General features: G+C 37.9%; 1 protein-coding gene and 1 long non-coding RNA gene across 8 annotated transcripts in view; one reads left to right on the plus strand and one right to left on the minus strand.

The window, feature by feature from the left end:
* LOC105155975 (pleckstrin homology (PH) domain-containing protein) overlaps positions 1 to 7,540 on the plus strand; it is a 64,954-nt gene extending 57,414 nt beyond the window's left edge. The window contains exons 55-64 of the mRNA XM_088877708.1: positions 44 to 180; positions 343 to 469; positions 4,025 to 4,246; positions 4,318 to 4,677; positions 5,073 to 5,231; positions 5,339 to 5,611; positions 5,689 to 5,901; positions 6,020 to 6,072; positions 6,639 to 6,744; positions 6,914 to 7,540. Coding sequence (XP_088733834.1) covers positions 44 to 180; positions 343 to 469; positions 4,025 to 4,246; positions 4,318 to 4,677; positions 5,073 to 5,231; positions 5,339 to 5,611; positions 5,689 to 5,901; positions 6,020 to 6,072; positions 6,639 to 6,744; positions 6,914 to 7,261 — 1,998 coding nt within the window. The 3' untranslated portion in view covers positions 7,262 to 7,540. The remainder of the gene's footprint in view (positions 1 to 43; positions 181 to 342; positions 470 to 4,024; positions 4,247 to 4,317; positions 4,678 to 5,072; positions 5,232 to 5,338; positions 5,612 to 5,688; positions 5,902 to 6,019; positions 6,073 to 6,638; positions 6,745 to 6,913) is intronic.
* A 1,188-nt stretch (positions 7,541 to 8,728) lies between these two features.
* Positions 8,729 to 13,589, minus strand: LOC105155976 (uncharacterized). 7 transcript variants are annotated; one of them, XR_002286641.2, is made up of 6 exons: positions 12,675 to 13,589; positions 11,284 to 12,395; positions 10,943 to 11,035; positions 10,093 to 10,293; positions 9,239 to 9,822; positions 8,729 to 9,158 (listed from the first exon to the last, which is right to left on the minus strand). It is a non-coding gene; the product is annotated as an uncharacterized LOC105155976 (long non-coding RNA). The 7 variants fall into 7 exon arrangements; XR_016064031.1 differs by having other exon boundaries at positions 11,284 to 11,511; positions 12,241 to 13,285; XR_002286643.2 differs by having other exon boundaries at positions 11,284 to 11,511; positions 12,266 to 13,284.
* Positions 13,590 to 14,564: the final 975 nt, after the last annotated feature.

Here is a 14,564-nt window from a genome sequence, read left to right on the forward strand (position 1 = left end):
TAGTCTCACAAAGGGTATTATTAATCCTTTTATTATCTGACAGGTAATTGATAAAAGTTGGAGGCTTAGCATCCATGAGCCAATCATCTGGGCTTTGGTAGATTTCTTCAACAATCTCCAATTAGATCGCATTCCTAAAAATTCCAGCGTCACTCAAGTTGATCCTGAAATACGTGTAGAGTAAGTATCGATTACTTGAAATAAATTTCTATAGCTCTTTATCTGGTGCTTTCATTAGCAGCCTCCTGCTGCTGGTATCTTTCCATGAATGCTGTTTGCTGGAATTCCTAATTCTATCTGTTAATATTAATTTGTAGTAACTCCTTTTCCCTGTCGTTGCAGCTTGATTGACATTTCTGAGGTGAGGCTGAAGGTCACTTTGGAGACTGCACCAGCTCAAAGGCCACACGGTCTTCTCGGTGTATGGGGCCCTGTTCTTTCAGCTGTTGGGAATGCATTTAAAATTCAGGTCTGATGTTGCTGCTTGTTTGTTGATTGATGTCTAAATTAAATATGAAAAATAGAAAACTGTCCATTTCAAAAAACATGTCGAATTAAACAAAGAATGAATTTACAATAACCACCTCATGTATCTCCATATATGGTGAATTTTTCACTAAGAAAAGGAATAATATATGATAAATTACTTTCCTAGCCCTCACATATAAGAAATATAGTTCATAGTGAATGGCTGTTGTTAAACAAGATCCATATACAAGATCATCATCAAATATAGATTTTCTATACTTAGAATTGGTGATATGTTGGCTCACTTAGTTGGTTCTTGCCTCTTTCCAAATATCAATTGGCAGCAAGGTTATCATCAAATTAGGATTCACACCAGGCATTCTTAGTAAAAGACTTTGTTCAAGGCTGCTGAGATAATGCCTTTTGGGTTGTGTCATATTGCAGCACCTTTATGGTTTATGACTGACACTCTTAGGACTTTTCATTCAGAAGTTATAGTTGTCTTATTTTATGTTCTTGTATGATAAGTTAGATAAACGCTCTTAACTCATTTGAGAGAAGTGCTCTTTCTCTTCGGGTTTCTAAGTTGTGTGTTAACATTAAGAAAATATTGATTCATGCAATCTCTGGTCTTATTTTATATTTGTATGTGTAGTTTCTCTTGACCCTAACGAGATCATTGCTACTTTAGGGTGATTGCAACCAAAGACTAGGAAGAACCAAGATGTGTTTGAGGTCTGTATTTTCCATGATCCAGCTCATTTAGATGTTTCACCCATATTTTAGTTACTTGGCGTTCTCATCATTAATTTATGAGTCAAGGGAGAATTTTGTTTGTCTCCAGTTTATAGAAAGATGTTTTGAGGGGATTAAGTTAAAAATAACTAAAGCACCTAATTATCAGCGGCCTAATTTTTCTTCAGTTTTTGCGGTTGCCTGTGATGCATCTAGCACCAAATGTCAGGGGTGTCCTAACCCAAGAGCAAGATCCTATTACAGTGGCGAGAAACTGCTGAATGATACCAAACAGCGAGATTCTACTTATGCTGGAGACTATCACGCTATCTTAGACATGGATTATGTTCATTGAATATTAAAAAAAATAAATATAAAATTAGAGAAACATGGGACATACGGTAGCTCATGAGATATGACTATGTCCATCATAACTCTAAGTTCTTTTTAGTCGAACCATGTTAATTAGTTAGTGTCACGATGGCAGTATTAGAGTTCAGTGTGCATGATAGACTCTATTCCAATTTGCTGGTAGTATCGCAAGTTCCAAGTTGATTATATGTGTACATAAACTCATTGTGTCCTTATACATTAATGGTGCTAGATCTTTAGGATTAAAAATAATGTACTTTAATTATAACAATAAAGAAATTATTAAGCCAAGTCATTCAAACATCAAATACTAAAAAAACAACCTAAAGAGCTATTATTACTTCTTGCTTAAGTCAATAACTACTTAATCTTGACATTTTTAGATGAAGACGAATAATTGCATCTTCATTTTCAGATATATCTTATGAAAAATTAGAACATTTTTTTGTAATATTTTTTAAAAAATGTGCAACATTTTGTCAATCATTTTAAATGAAATATCTAATTTGACTGGATATATTTATTCATTTTTTGTAAAGAGCAAATTTTATTTGGTCAGTTGGTTAAAACCTCTTTTCAAAATAAAATTTTCAAGATCAGTATTTGTTGTGTATATATTATACTAATTTATTAGTTTAATTGAATTTACATTGCTTAAGTTACTAATTACTCTTTCTATGTTTTGATTAAGATTATATTTTTCTCCTAGTGAAGAAATAATTTAGTGTTGATTTAATATGCAAAATATTAAAATATATTGTGTTCATACAGATATGCGTTGCTTTAGGGGGTACTCTTGGCCACTTAATTAATTTAATTGTGCAAGTGTTATATTTACAAGTTTCTGGTTTGCAGGGTGAATGGGACTTTGAGTATAGTGGATAGTTTCTGGTTTGCAGGGTGAATGGGACTTTGAGTATAGTGGATGGGGGTAAAGAGTGTTTAACCCCAAAGAAAATGGGAAGTTCCTTAGGGAAATTGGAAAACTAGATAGTTTCTTAGGAAATATTTTAGGAAAAGTAAGACACAAGGTCACCTTAAGAAAATGAAAATGCTCTTCAATTAGGTTCCTATTCTGTTGAAATGGAAGCTTTTTTAGTGGTTACATGCCAAGCCATGTTGTTTATTATTTAGTTCCGCTAGGGGTTGTTTCCACTCTGGCCATTCTGCATTTAGGTTTCTCCATAAAACCTCTGTTCTAGGCAAGCTGAATAGGTTCAGTTTCCGAAAATATACCTGTTTCTACGATAGCATATTTTATTCCCTGCATTAAATCTTGTGATGGTTCACATTTTTCCAAGCTATTCATTCAAGAGGTGATCTGTTAGGCTGCCCACATCAATAGTCTGGTAGGGATGTTAAGTTCAAGTCATTCGAAAAATACTTTTGGCAACCTTTTAGGACCAGTTAAAGTTCTGTCCACATATCATCCTAATTTGATCTGCAAACCGTAGTCTACATAGTTTTTGTGTGCATTGTAAGCAGCATGGTATTGCTATTGTTTATTGCCGAATTTGCTTGTAATGGTTCTACAGATCTACCAGCATGAATCCTTTTCTAGTCGCTACTGGTTACCACCCCCCCCCCCCAAAAAAAAAAAAAAAAAAAAAAAAAACCTTTGTTATGATTAATGTTGATTATAATGCTGAGGTACATGCATAGTTTAACGTAGATGAATATAATGGTCCTCATCATGATCATGAAGTCCATCTGGGAGTGCTACCTCAGGCTATTGGTATTTTAACTGTCCTAAAAAATTGGGGCTAGTGCTTATTGGCTTGAACTGTTCCCTTGAGAGTAGGTATTGATCCATTTCTAGTGTTGAAGATTTTACCCTTCATCAAGGGTGCTTTTGGACCTCCTTCAATGGCTATAGATTCTGGCTCTCTTCGAGGCCGCTCCTTCCAATACTGTGTCACGACTGTTACCTTTGGTCGCCTTCACAAAAATGCTGTTCAGGACATTGTAGAGGATGGAATGATTGGTTCATCTCGATTATGCTCTCAGGGATTCCTTGTGAAGTGGAAGGATCATCCCACTGATGCTACAGGCATACATGAGGATGAGCTTTGTCCAGAGATAAAAACACTGTTGTTTGTATGAATCCAGGAACCATTGTCCAATTACTTTTGATCTGCATTTATTCTGACATATCAAAGCATGTTTCTAGACGTTGACGGGGAATACTGGTGTCCAGTTTGGCATCCTGTCCTTGATCATTTAACTACCTGTGAAATATCTTTAGATCCTATAAGTGTCCACAGCCTCTGCGTTCATTGGATTGCTTTTATTTATTATACTGTAAATTATGGCTTCTGATGTGTAATTGTTGGTAGAGCATGAGTTGGTTTTTTAAAACCATTTCTTTTTGGCACTATACACGAGGAAATGCATAAATTAATTGCCAGATTCAGGGAACCTTTTATCAGAATATGTTCCTTTGTTTCAGGTTCATCTTCGGAAAGTGACGCACAGAGACAGATTTCTGCGGAAGAGTGCTGTGATATCGGCCATTGGAAACCGCATATGGAGAGATCTTATCCATAATCCGTTGCATTTAATTTTTTCTGTAGATGTCCTTGGCATGACAAGCTCCACTTTGGCGTCTCTTAGCAAAGGTTTTGCTGAGCTCTCAACTGATGGGCAATTTCTTCAGCTTCGTTCAAAGCAGGTAACATTGTCCCAGTATTTTCTGAATTGACAGGAGATTAAGTTCTTACTGATGTTAAGAAATGGATGCAGGTGTGGTCAAGGAGGATTACTGGTGTTGGTGATGGAATTGTACAAGGAACTGAAGCTCTTGCGCAAGGTTTTGCTTTTGGAGTGTCAGGAGTTGTGAGGAAACCTATGGAGAGTGCTAGGCAGAATGGTCTTCTTGGCCTTGCCCATGGACTTGGACAAGCTTTCCTGGGATTTTTTGTACAGCCAGTGAGTGGAGCATTAGATTTTTTCTCGTTGACTGTTGATGGAATCGGTGCAAGTTGCTCCAGGTTCTTAGAGATTCTAAATAACAAGAGAGACTTCCAGCGAATACGGAACCCACGGGTATTTCATTCTGACAACGTACTACGAGAGTACTCGGAGAGAGAAGCACTTGGTCAGGTATCTCGTCATGGTTTCCTTAAATTCATTTCTGACTTTACTATTTTTTATTGCCTTGACATTTATAAATACTAGGTCATATGTGTCACATTTTGTAAGGCAATGGTGCACCCTTCAGACCAAACAATGTAATTTCTTTGTGCTCTATCAGTTTAACTGCCTTCTTGCTCTTGCAAGGCAAACAGATGAATTAATTTCATATTTTCCTAATGAAGAGACTGTCCTGATGATGTTGGAATTCTGATGTAGCTTATCATTATAGAGAAGATTAGCGTTTAATTTGGACAACATTAACTTTCTCCTCGTCCTCCATAAGCTGTTCTATGATGAATCTGGCACTGAGAGTTTTCAAAATATGGAATTAGAACAATCTGACCTCTCAATTTCTGTTTCAGATGATACTTTACCTTGCAGAAGCAAGTCGGAATTTTGGATGTACTGAAATATTCAAAGAGCCATCAAAATTTGCCTGGTCAGATTGCTATGAAGAGCATTTTGTTGTACCCTATCACCGGATTGTCTTAGTGACTAATAGGCGAGTCATGCTGCTGCAGGTAATCGCTGGATGCATTTCTGTTCATTCTTTAGCATATCCTCTCCTTTGCTTAGAATAATAGTTTCTAATTTAACATTGAGATGCGTTCTTTCTTGTATGGGGTAGTGTGTGGCCCCTGATAAGATGGATAAGAAGCCCTGCAAAATAATGTGGGATGTGCCATGGGAAGAAGTGATGGCACTGGAGTTGGCCAAAGCTGGCTACCCTAGCCCTTCTCATTTAATTATCCATCTGAAAAGCTTTAGGAGAGGTGAAAGCTTCGTTCGAGTGATAAAGTGCAATACAGAACAAATATCAGAGGAAGGACAGCCACAAGCAGTTAGAGTCTGCTCAGTTGTGCGTAAGATGTGGAAAGCACACCAGACCTATATGAAACAGGTCTGTAGTTCCCAACAAATTACTGTTTGATTTGATAAAGCACTATATCGTGCCATGTAAATTTGTTGTTTCCACAGGTTCCCTCAGGCCAAAGACATGTATCTTCTTTGAATGAAGTTGATGCAACAGAATCTCATAAGCAGCACAGAGCCATTATCACATCAGCAACGATTTCTTCTTCAGGTTCCGTCTCCAATGAGCAGAGACTTGTAGAACACAGTATTAATTTTGCAAGGATTTGGAGCAGCGACAGAGAATCAAAAGGTCGGTGCACATTGTGCCGAAAACAGGTGAGTAATATCAACCTTGATGGATGAGTCAATCCGCGTTTAGTTTGTGGATATATTTATATATATATATATATATATATATATATATTCTATTCTAAACATTTTTTGGTACTGCTAGAGTTTGGACAGTGATGAAATTTGTAGCATCTGGCGGCCAGTTTGTCCCGATGGGTGAGTTCTGATGTCCTCCTGGGGCTCACATCCCCTAACTTCTTTACATAAGCAATAGCATACATGTCGCATTTCCTCCCTGTTCTTGAATGTTACTTTTTAATGTATCCTCCTCGATGTTGAAGAATTATTGTTAATGTTACTAAGCATCGCCCACCGCCCTGTGAAATTTGTTGGATTCATTCCAATGCCAATGGAAAATTTTCCTGGGCAGGTCATTTGCCATCTTCTCAACAGTGTTATTTTACTTGCATCTCCACATTAGTCACTGGCAACTTGTGACAGTGCTGTTTTGAATCGTTTTTATTTCATGTATGTTGGTAGCTTCTTAAGTCGTAAAGAAACGTATTATGCTGTAACCTAAAGTTCTGTTGCATCGTAAGTTGGTTGAATCTCCTGTTGCGTAATTTTACGTTCTAGATCTGCTTCTTGTACACTTTTTTTTTTTTTGATATGATCTTGAATCATACTCCTGATATTATTGTGAAAAAACTGTTTTTTTCCTTTCATTTGGCAACCATCAGTAGTGTCATTAACCATATTAATTAAAAGTCTTTGCTTCACAGGTATGTCTCAATCGGGGACATAGCTCGTTCTGGCAGCCATCCTCCTAATGTTGCTGCTATATATCGTAAATCTGAGATGTTTGCCTTTCCAGTGGGTTATGACCTGGTAAAATATTCTTTAAATTTTATGATTGAGATTTTTAACAGTCATTATTGGAGGATAAGCAGAAATTCGGTATAGAAACTCAACAATGTGGTCTCATTAGAACTCTATGGTTTCAATTGGCTTGGCCACAATCAAAAGATGATTATATTCAAATTATTACTTGGTGTAGGTCTGGCGAAATTGTTTAGATGACTACAGAAGCCCCGTATCAATTTGGCATCCTCGTGCGCCTCAGGGTTATGTCGCTCTTGGATGTGTTGCCGTGCCAAGTTTTTCTGAGCCAGAACTCGATTCTGTGTACTGCATTACCGAATCTATTTGTGAAGAAACAACGTTTGAACAGCAAAAGATTTGGTCGGTACCCGACTCCTACCCATGGGCGTGTCATATTTACCAAGTGCATAGTGACGCTCTTCACTTTGTTGCCTTGAGACAGCCACGGGAAGAATCTGACTGGAAGCCTAAAAGGGTTATTGATAACCCACAGCTTTCAGGTCAAACATCTGATGCTCAATAATTCGCCTTCTGAAACTCCTTTGCTGACTCACACCTTAAAGATACAGGCATATGATCAAAGCTTTAGGCAATTTAGTTTTTATGACCATCATATTACGCTGCATGTGTATGAATACATTTTTGGTCAAATCTTTTAAGGAAATCAACTTGGCTCTTCTCCAAAATAGCATTGGTAGTTTTTTTTTATTTATTTTTATATATATTTTTGTCTTGATTGACTATGAATATTACTTTGGTTAAGAAATATATTATTATGAATAGGTGAAAGAAATTGCATATATCAATTTTAGCATACGAAATTACTTGATTTGGTCTTATGCAATGCATTTCCAGTCTTGTGTGCGTTATAGTAAGAATGTTTATACTTAATTCAGTAGTAATTTTTTTTTAACCATTGTTACTTCTTTATATTTTGATCTTTCAATAAACTAGTAAGGTAGTCACCCGTTATGTGCGGAAATTAATGAGTCAACCAAATAGTGATTAATTGAATATAATTTGATTAATTTAGAGCAAATTAGTTGTCGAATTAAATAGTATATAAGCAAGCCCAACACTAATTGAAAGTGAACCAATCAAACCCATATACAAAATACGAACAGCATTGAAAAATTAATCTTTAAATTAATTCCAGGAGAGAGAGGGGATTAGTCTAAAGGAGTTTAACATAATCACTTAAATAATTGAATTGTTATTGTGATCCTATTTAATTAACAAAAAGTGTTAATTAATTGAATTAATAAATATTCAAATTTTAGATTAATTAATATTAGAAACCATAAATTGCGGACTTAAAATTGATTGATTGAATTAATTAATTACTCATCTAAAGTTAAAATGTATTTAATTCAAATTATTATAAAGCTCAAGGAACCACCAGGTCCTATCACATAATGAAGTATTTGACTAGAGCTTGTCTAAGACATGATGAATGTTTAGCCGGCCAAGATTCATTCTATAGAGAGAATGGTTGGCAATTAACAAGCCTTTGGCAAGATGTGTGTCGTCATTTCTCTGCCCCATTCTCTTATTTCTCTTTTCCTTTTCAGATTATTTTTCTTTTTGCATTCTTCTTAAAAATTTGAAATAGATTCAAGGATTTACTAAAGAACACTTTCCACTTCAAAAGTGTTTTTCTAGTTCCACTCTTTTGAATTTCTAATAAGACTTAAAGCAACACACGCTGGTGTTCTGTATAAAAGTGCTACAAAGAATATTTGTTTTACTCTTGTGTGGATATAACACCTGAGTATATTTGGAGGTGAGCTTTCTGAAGCCATTCACCAAAGAAGGATTTCACTACTTGACGTACATCAATTAATTTATTGTGCAAATACATGAATATCCCAATTAACTTAAAATTTCATCCCTTTTATATTTTGTTTTATCACCTCCGTTACTTATTGATGTCCCGAAACTGTTTCGATTCCTTCACAATGGTCAACACTTACTACTTAGAACGCTCGACTTGCAAGTCAAACGAACACAATGAAATTCTTGGTACACAAAATTATTCATATGCTTCTTGTGTTTTTCTTTCCTTCCTATCATGTTCCAGTATTCTTCAATCCAGCGCAAGTCTCCACCCCATGCAAAGATGTAAAACATTCGTTTTACAAACTATAACTAAACACCACAACCAAATCTTCAGCCGTTATCAACTCTTTGCGACCAATATAGACATGCTCTAACAGGATTCCTACTGAACAAATTTTACAACATGATGAAGCTTATGGCACACATATATAGACACATTATACATAATGTTAGCAAACATGCTCAAAACAACGCACATCATGAGCAGGAGCTTAATCTGTAACTTCTGTAACTTGAAGCGTACGTGCAGCTTCCAGCATACTTAACCAAGTCAGCAGGTTGAGGCAGCCGTGTTATCAGACCTAACGATACAAACACCTTGTCAGAAAGAAAATAAACGTCTTGAGTCGATAAATATATAGTACAAGGGTGGGTTACAAACCGAGTTCATATGCTTTAGCAGCTACATTTGCAGCAATATGAGCAGAGATCTTTCTTATATTGAAAAAGGAGGAAAAATCATTCCCTTATGACAGTGTTCGTGTGTTAATTGACTAGCCAAAGCTTCCACTGTTGTGCAGAAAATAGTCATTATTAGTACTAAAATGAGGGTATGTCAATCTAGGGGAAAGGGTCGTGTTTTTCCACATATATTTTTTTATTAGATTTTCGTTTGCCCAAATTGGTTGGAACTTATTATGGATTTTCGGTCTTAGAGTGGATATTACAAGAAATAAGGAGATAGGATGGAGAGTTCAATATTCATCTTTCTGAGAAGCAAACTTATTAGTCATCAGTGCCTCATTTGCCTAAGATATTCATCAGATCATCAACAGGTTAGCCCGCTCTATGTCATGTTGATTATTCCTCCTTCCATAGCCGCTAGAAGTTAGAGGACGAAAAAGAGAAAATCAAGAGTAGAGGTACTTATCCAGCACCAAAGAACAAGAATCTGTGGTCAGCCAAGTTACCGCCAAGCAGCGTAAGCGAATCAACAAGCCCAGCAAGCACGATAGATGTTGTCCCCTGCATAAGAAGGATCGATAGGTACAGTTTAAGTGGAGGAAGGAAGAAGTGATTACTCTTTGATGACAGTTTAAGCAGAAGGATATCCCTAGTGCCACAGTCTAATAGGATGCAACCAACTTAATTAGGAGGATCTCAAAAGCTTCTGCACAGATAACCGTGGCTAGAAGGATCATATCCCCCTTTGTTTGTCGTCTTAGGAATTGAAAGGTTATCATCCGAACTAAATGGTTGAGAAGTGAAGCAAAAATGCAAGAAAGAATAGTTCACCATTTAAGTGGTAGCTTGAAGAGTGAGGCTCCCAATCAATGTCAAATAATGCGAGGACGTTCTTTTGACAAACCAAAAGTCACTGCATCGAGCATAACCCTCATGTTTAGTTGCCATTGTTGAGTTTGGAACCTAAATACGAGCGCCAACGATAAGCCAGAGGAAGTCGACGGTGATGTCAAGTCTCAAGGACCTGTAACACTAATAATCTAGCAAAGTCACATTCCTTATATCTAAAAGTTTGTACATTGTATTCATAAGCCATAACTGAGTTATCTGAGAATCAGATCCAGCATTGATTTGATCGCATAACCCACTTTTAGCAAGTGAACTAACAACAATCTCTAGTTTCTTACCAAAATTGATCCCTGTGACCATATCATAAATGGGAATAAAATCCAAAGGAATACCCCAGTAAGGGTACAAATGTTCCCTCAAAATAATAATACATTGTTTGTCTAGTTACTTTTTTAATCCAATGTATTTACCGTTAATGTCCAAATAATTTAGAGACATTAGAATTTAGGACTATTAAATAGTCTTCTTTTGATAGAATTTTATCTTCTAAAACTAATTTGGATTTATTACTTAGATTATTTAAGGATATAAAAGTATTTTCACAATGAGAATAAACACACGAGAGATTCATACTTTTATATATAGTATAGATATAGATATACATAATATAAATCTATCATCACATATGTTCCACTTGAACTATGGCTCTTTGGTACTCTAAACTAATGTTGAGTTCCTGGCCAGAGAGGCAGTATACTACGGAGATATATACGACACCCCTAGCACTCACATTAGAGCTACGAACTCATAGGAAAATATAACAAATACATACCATCTTTAGGAGCAGCTATTAGGACAACCTGACACAGACTGGATACTCTTCAACTAGGTGAACCACAAGCATGCATGTCTGGAAGAACAAGCCCTGAAGTTACAGAGACACAGGCGTTGGTTAGAATAAGATTAAGATATGTTGATATATAAAAAAGTAGCTTCTGTTTAAAGATAGTTGGATATTCAATATAGTGCCATAACTAGGAGCAGATGGAGTTTTGGGATCAATTACCCAACCATCAATATATGAAAATGAAAAAAAATCTCCATATTTTACTTCAATAAAAGATGTAGCTTGTGCGTCAAGGACGTGTTCATGAATACAAAATGGAGAAACACCTCTCAATGTCACTGGTAAAGATACACAGTCCAATGTCCCTTCCATCTGAGATAAACTCCTGGAAAAAATTGATCCAGAATTCTTTGTGGGGAAGCGATTGAAAATGAAATACTTCAGGCATTTGCTTTGAAAATTCATAAATCCTTTTATGAACTCAGGCAGGAGTATGAGCTTGAATTTGATTAGCAGACCATGTCTACAATCACCCTGGAGAGCTGAAGCTTTCCCTAACAAGTGGAAAGGAAAAAGTCATTATGCATGTGAGAATGCAAACCATAACAATACTTCAAACATGATTGGACAATATGCGGGATGTCTCCATGTGACTCGTCTCTCACATATTTTTCCCTTCTAGAATGATGTTCACATGCATACATTAAATGAATCTAGAATTTTGCAACCAACTCGATACAAAATACTGAATAGAACCAAATAAAACTGAGTACAACTAAAAACCAAAATTGAACTGAATACTGAATTTATATAAAAGTTAAAATTGAAATAAAATGTCTTCACTCAGTTCAATACATACCAAATTTTATATTGCTCTTCGATTTGGTTGATTTGTTACATTGTAAACTAATTATAAGGTCAAGCAACATTATTTGAGTAGACTTATCTGAGAGAGTGGAGCATCCCACATTATACTTTCATTATTATCTTTTTAGATGCAGACTGTAGAAGTTCTTCAATCTCAAACTTGGAAAACATATACTCATCCATAGAATTATAGTTGCCTTAGATCTAGTGTTTAGCAAACTCAATCACACTTTCTCATATGGTGATTATCTACAAAATCTGCAAGAAAATATAGCCTGTGCAGCTCCTTCACTTTCTACATTATAGAAATTACAAGAACTCTCTAATTAGCAGGGGCTAATTGCATTTTACCCCACAATGAAAACATTAATAGACACCTTTTTAACCAAAACAAAACAAAAAAATGGTACCACAACCCCTAAACTTTTGAAGAAAGCTCACATCCCTTTCTGGGATATCCTCAAACAACCTCCTCCAGTTTGCACGATAAGCTAATTGATGCAAGTTAAATAGTGTAATGCTTCTTTGGTGAGTAGCTTCACAACGCTCACTTCCAAGTAGACTCCTCATTCTGTCCACACAAGAGCATAACAGATGTTCTTTGTAGTAATTCTATACAAAATTTCAATTTGTGTCGATTTAGGCGTTGTTAGAAATATAAAAAAGCTGAAATAGAAAGTGTTCTTCAGCCCTTGCATTTTCTCAACAAGGTTGCAAGAGGAAAAATACTGTTGAAGAATAAGAGAGTAAGTGGAGAGAGAAATGAAGACACACACCTCGCCAAGAGCCTTTGTTTTTTTCTAATGGGCTTTTCTTCTATTGAATATGAAGCAAGAGTACATACAATTACCTTCAATATACAAATCTCATGAAAAGACGATCAAATGGATAGAGGACAACATTCGGAGTCTCCAGCTTTTGTTGCCGGCGGGGTTCGTAGATCTTGAGCTTTGTTGTGTCTCGAATAAGCACGGGCTCGTGCCCAGGAACAGCCTGCAACTAGTCGAGGCGATCGCGCAGCTCCATGATTTCTGGTGGCGCCGATGCAGCTCCATGATTTCGCCGACTCAGCCACCCTCTTGTATAACGGTGAGGCTGTGGAACTAGAGTTAGAGTTTGGATGGGAGGAACAACATGATTATGATTATTCTTTAACCATTGTTTGAGCGACAGAGAATTGAGAATTAGGGTTTGGAAGTTGGGGAAATTGGGATACAATTATTGGGTGGAGCAATCGATGTAAAAGTAAAGTGATTGAAATACAGCAGATGAAGAAGAAATGGCTTCTTTGCGGCGGCGGCGGAGAGGAGCGGAGTGGGTAACCGGATAATTTTTCCTGGTGGAACCTGGTTAGTCACCTTGCACGCCGTCGTTTCTACTGAATCACGTAACACGTCATAGTGCATCCCTGAGTCCGCCTCCACGTCAACGCTGTATTCTGAGTCATTACGGCACGTCATCATAATATGCTGAGTCAACACAAAGGCACGTCATCGTCTTTGCTGACTCACCTACGACACGTCATCCCTACTGCTGACTCACCCACGACACGTCATCCTTACTGCTGACTCACCACGACCGCGTCATCCTACTTGCTAACTCTCCAATGACACGTCATCCTGAATGCTGACTCACCCTGGGCACGTAAACTTTGCAGCTGACTCATCTCCGACACGTAACACTTCATGCTCATTCATACAGACACGTCATCCTCCTTGCTGACTCATCCGGCCACCTGATCGTCGTTGCTGACTCACCAAGAACATCTCAACGCCTACGTCATCCAACGAGCTGACTCACCACGCACACGTCATTGCCTCCGCTGACAAGCAACGTACACGTAATCTCGGCTGCTGACTAAGCCATACACGTCATCGTTATTGCTGACTCGCCGCGTACACGTCATCGCTACTGCTGACTCATCCATACATGTCATCGCCATTGCTGAGTCAACACGGACAAGTCATCGCCATTGCTGACTCACAGCGTACACGTCCTTGCTGTTGCTGACTCACGTGTACACGTCATCGTCGTTGCTAACTCACTGCTCACACGTCATCTGTCCTGCTGAGTCATCCATCCACGTCATCGCCATTGCTGACTCACTGCGTACATGTGATCGCCATTGCTGACTCACCAGGAACACGTCATACCTCCTGCTGACTCATCCGTACACGTCATCGCCATTGCTGAGTCAAGAGGCACACGTCATTGTCGTTGCTGACTCACGCTGTACACGTCATTGCCTTGCTGACTCACCAGGTACACGTCATCTACCCTGCTGACTCGTCGATACACGTCATTTCCATTGCTGACTCAACAAGGACACCTCATTCCAGCTGCTGACTCAGCCACACACGTCATCTGGAATGCTGACTCATCCATACACGTCATCGCCGTTGCTGAGTCAACACGGACACGTCATTGGTGTTGCTAACTCACAGTGCACACGTCATCGTCGTTGCTGACTCAGCAGGTACACGTCATCTTTCCTGTTGACTCATCCATACACTTCATTGCCGTTGCTGACTCAACAGGGACACGTCATCAATCTGCTGACTCACGCATACACGTCATCGCCATTGCTGACTCGTCGCTGACACGTCATCCCAGTTGCTGACTCATGCACACACGTCTTCGTCATTGCTGATTCAGCTCGGACACGTAATCACCTCCACTGACTCATCCGCGCACGTCATCGTCATTGCTGACTCACCTCCGAAACGTCATCCGTCTGGTC

This window comes from Sesamum indicum, linkage group LG2 (assembly GCF_026168435.1).
Source record: "Sesamum indicum cultivar Baizhima isolate 11 linkage group LG2, ASM2616843v1, whole genome shotgun sequence".
Classification (NCBI taxonomy): Eukaryota; Viridiplantae; Streptophyta; class Magnoliopsida; order Lamiales; family Pedaliaceae; genus Sesamum; species Sesamum indicum.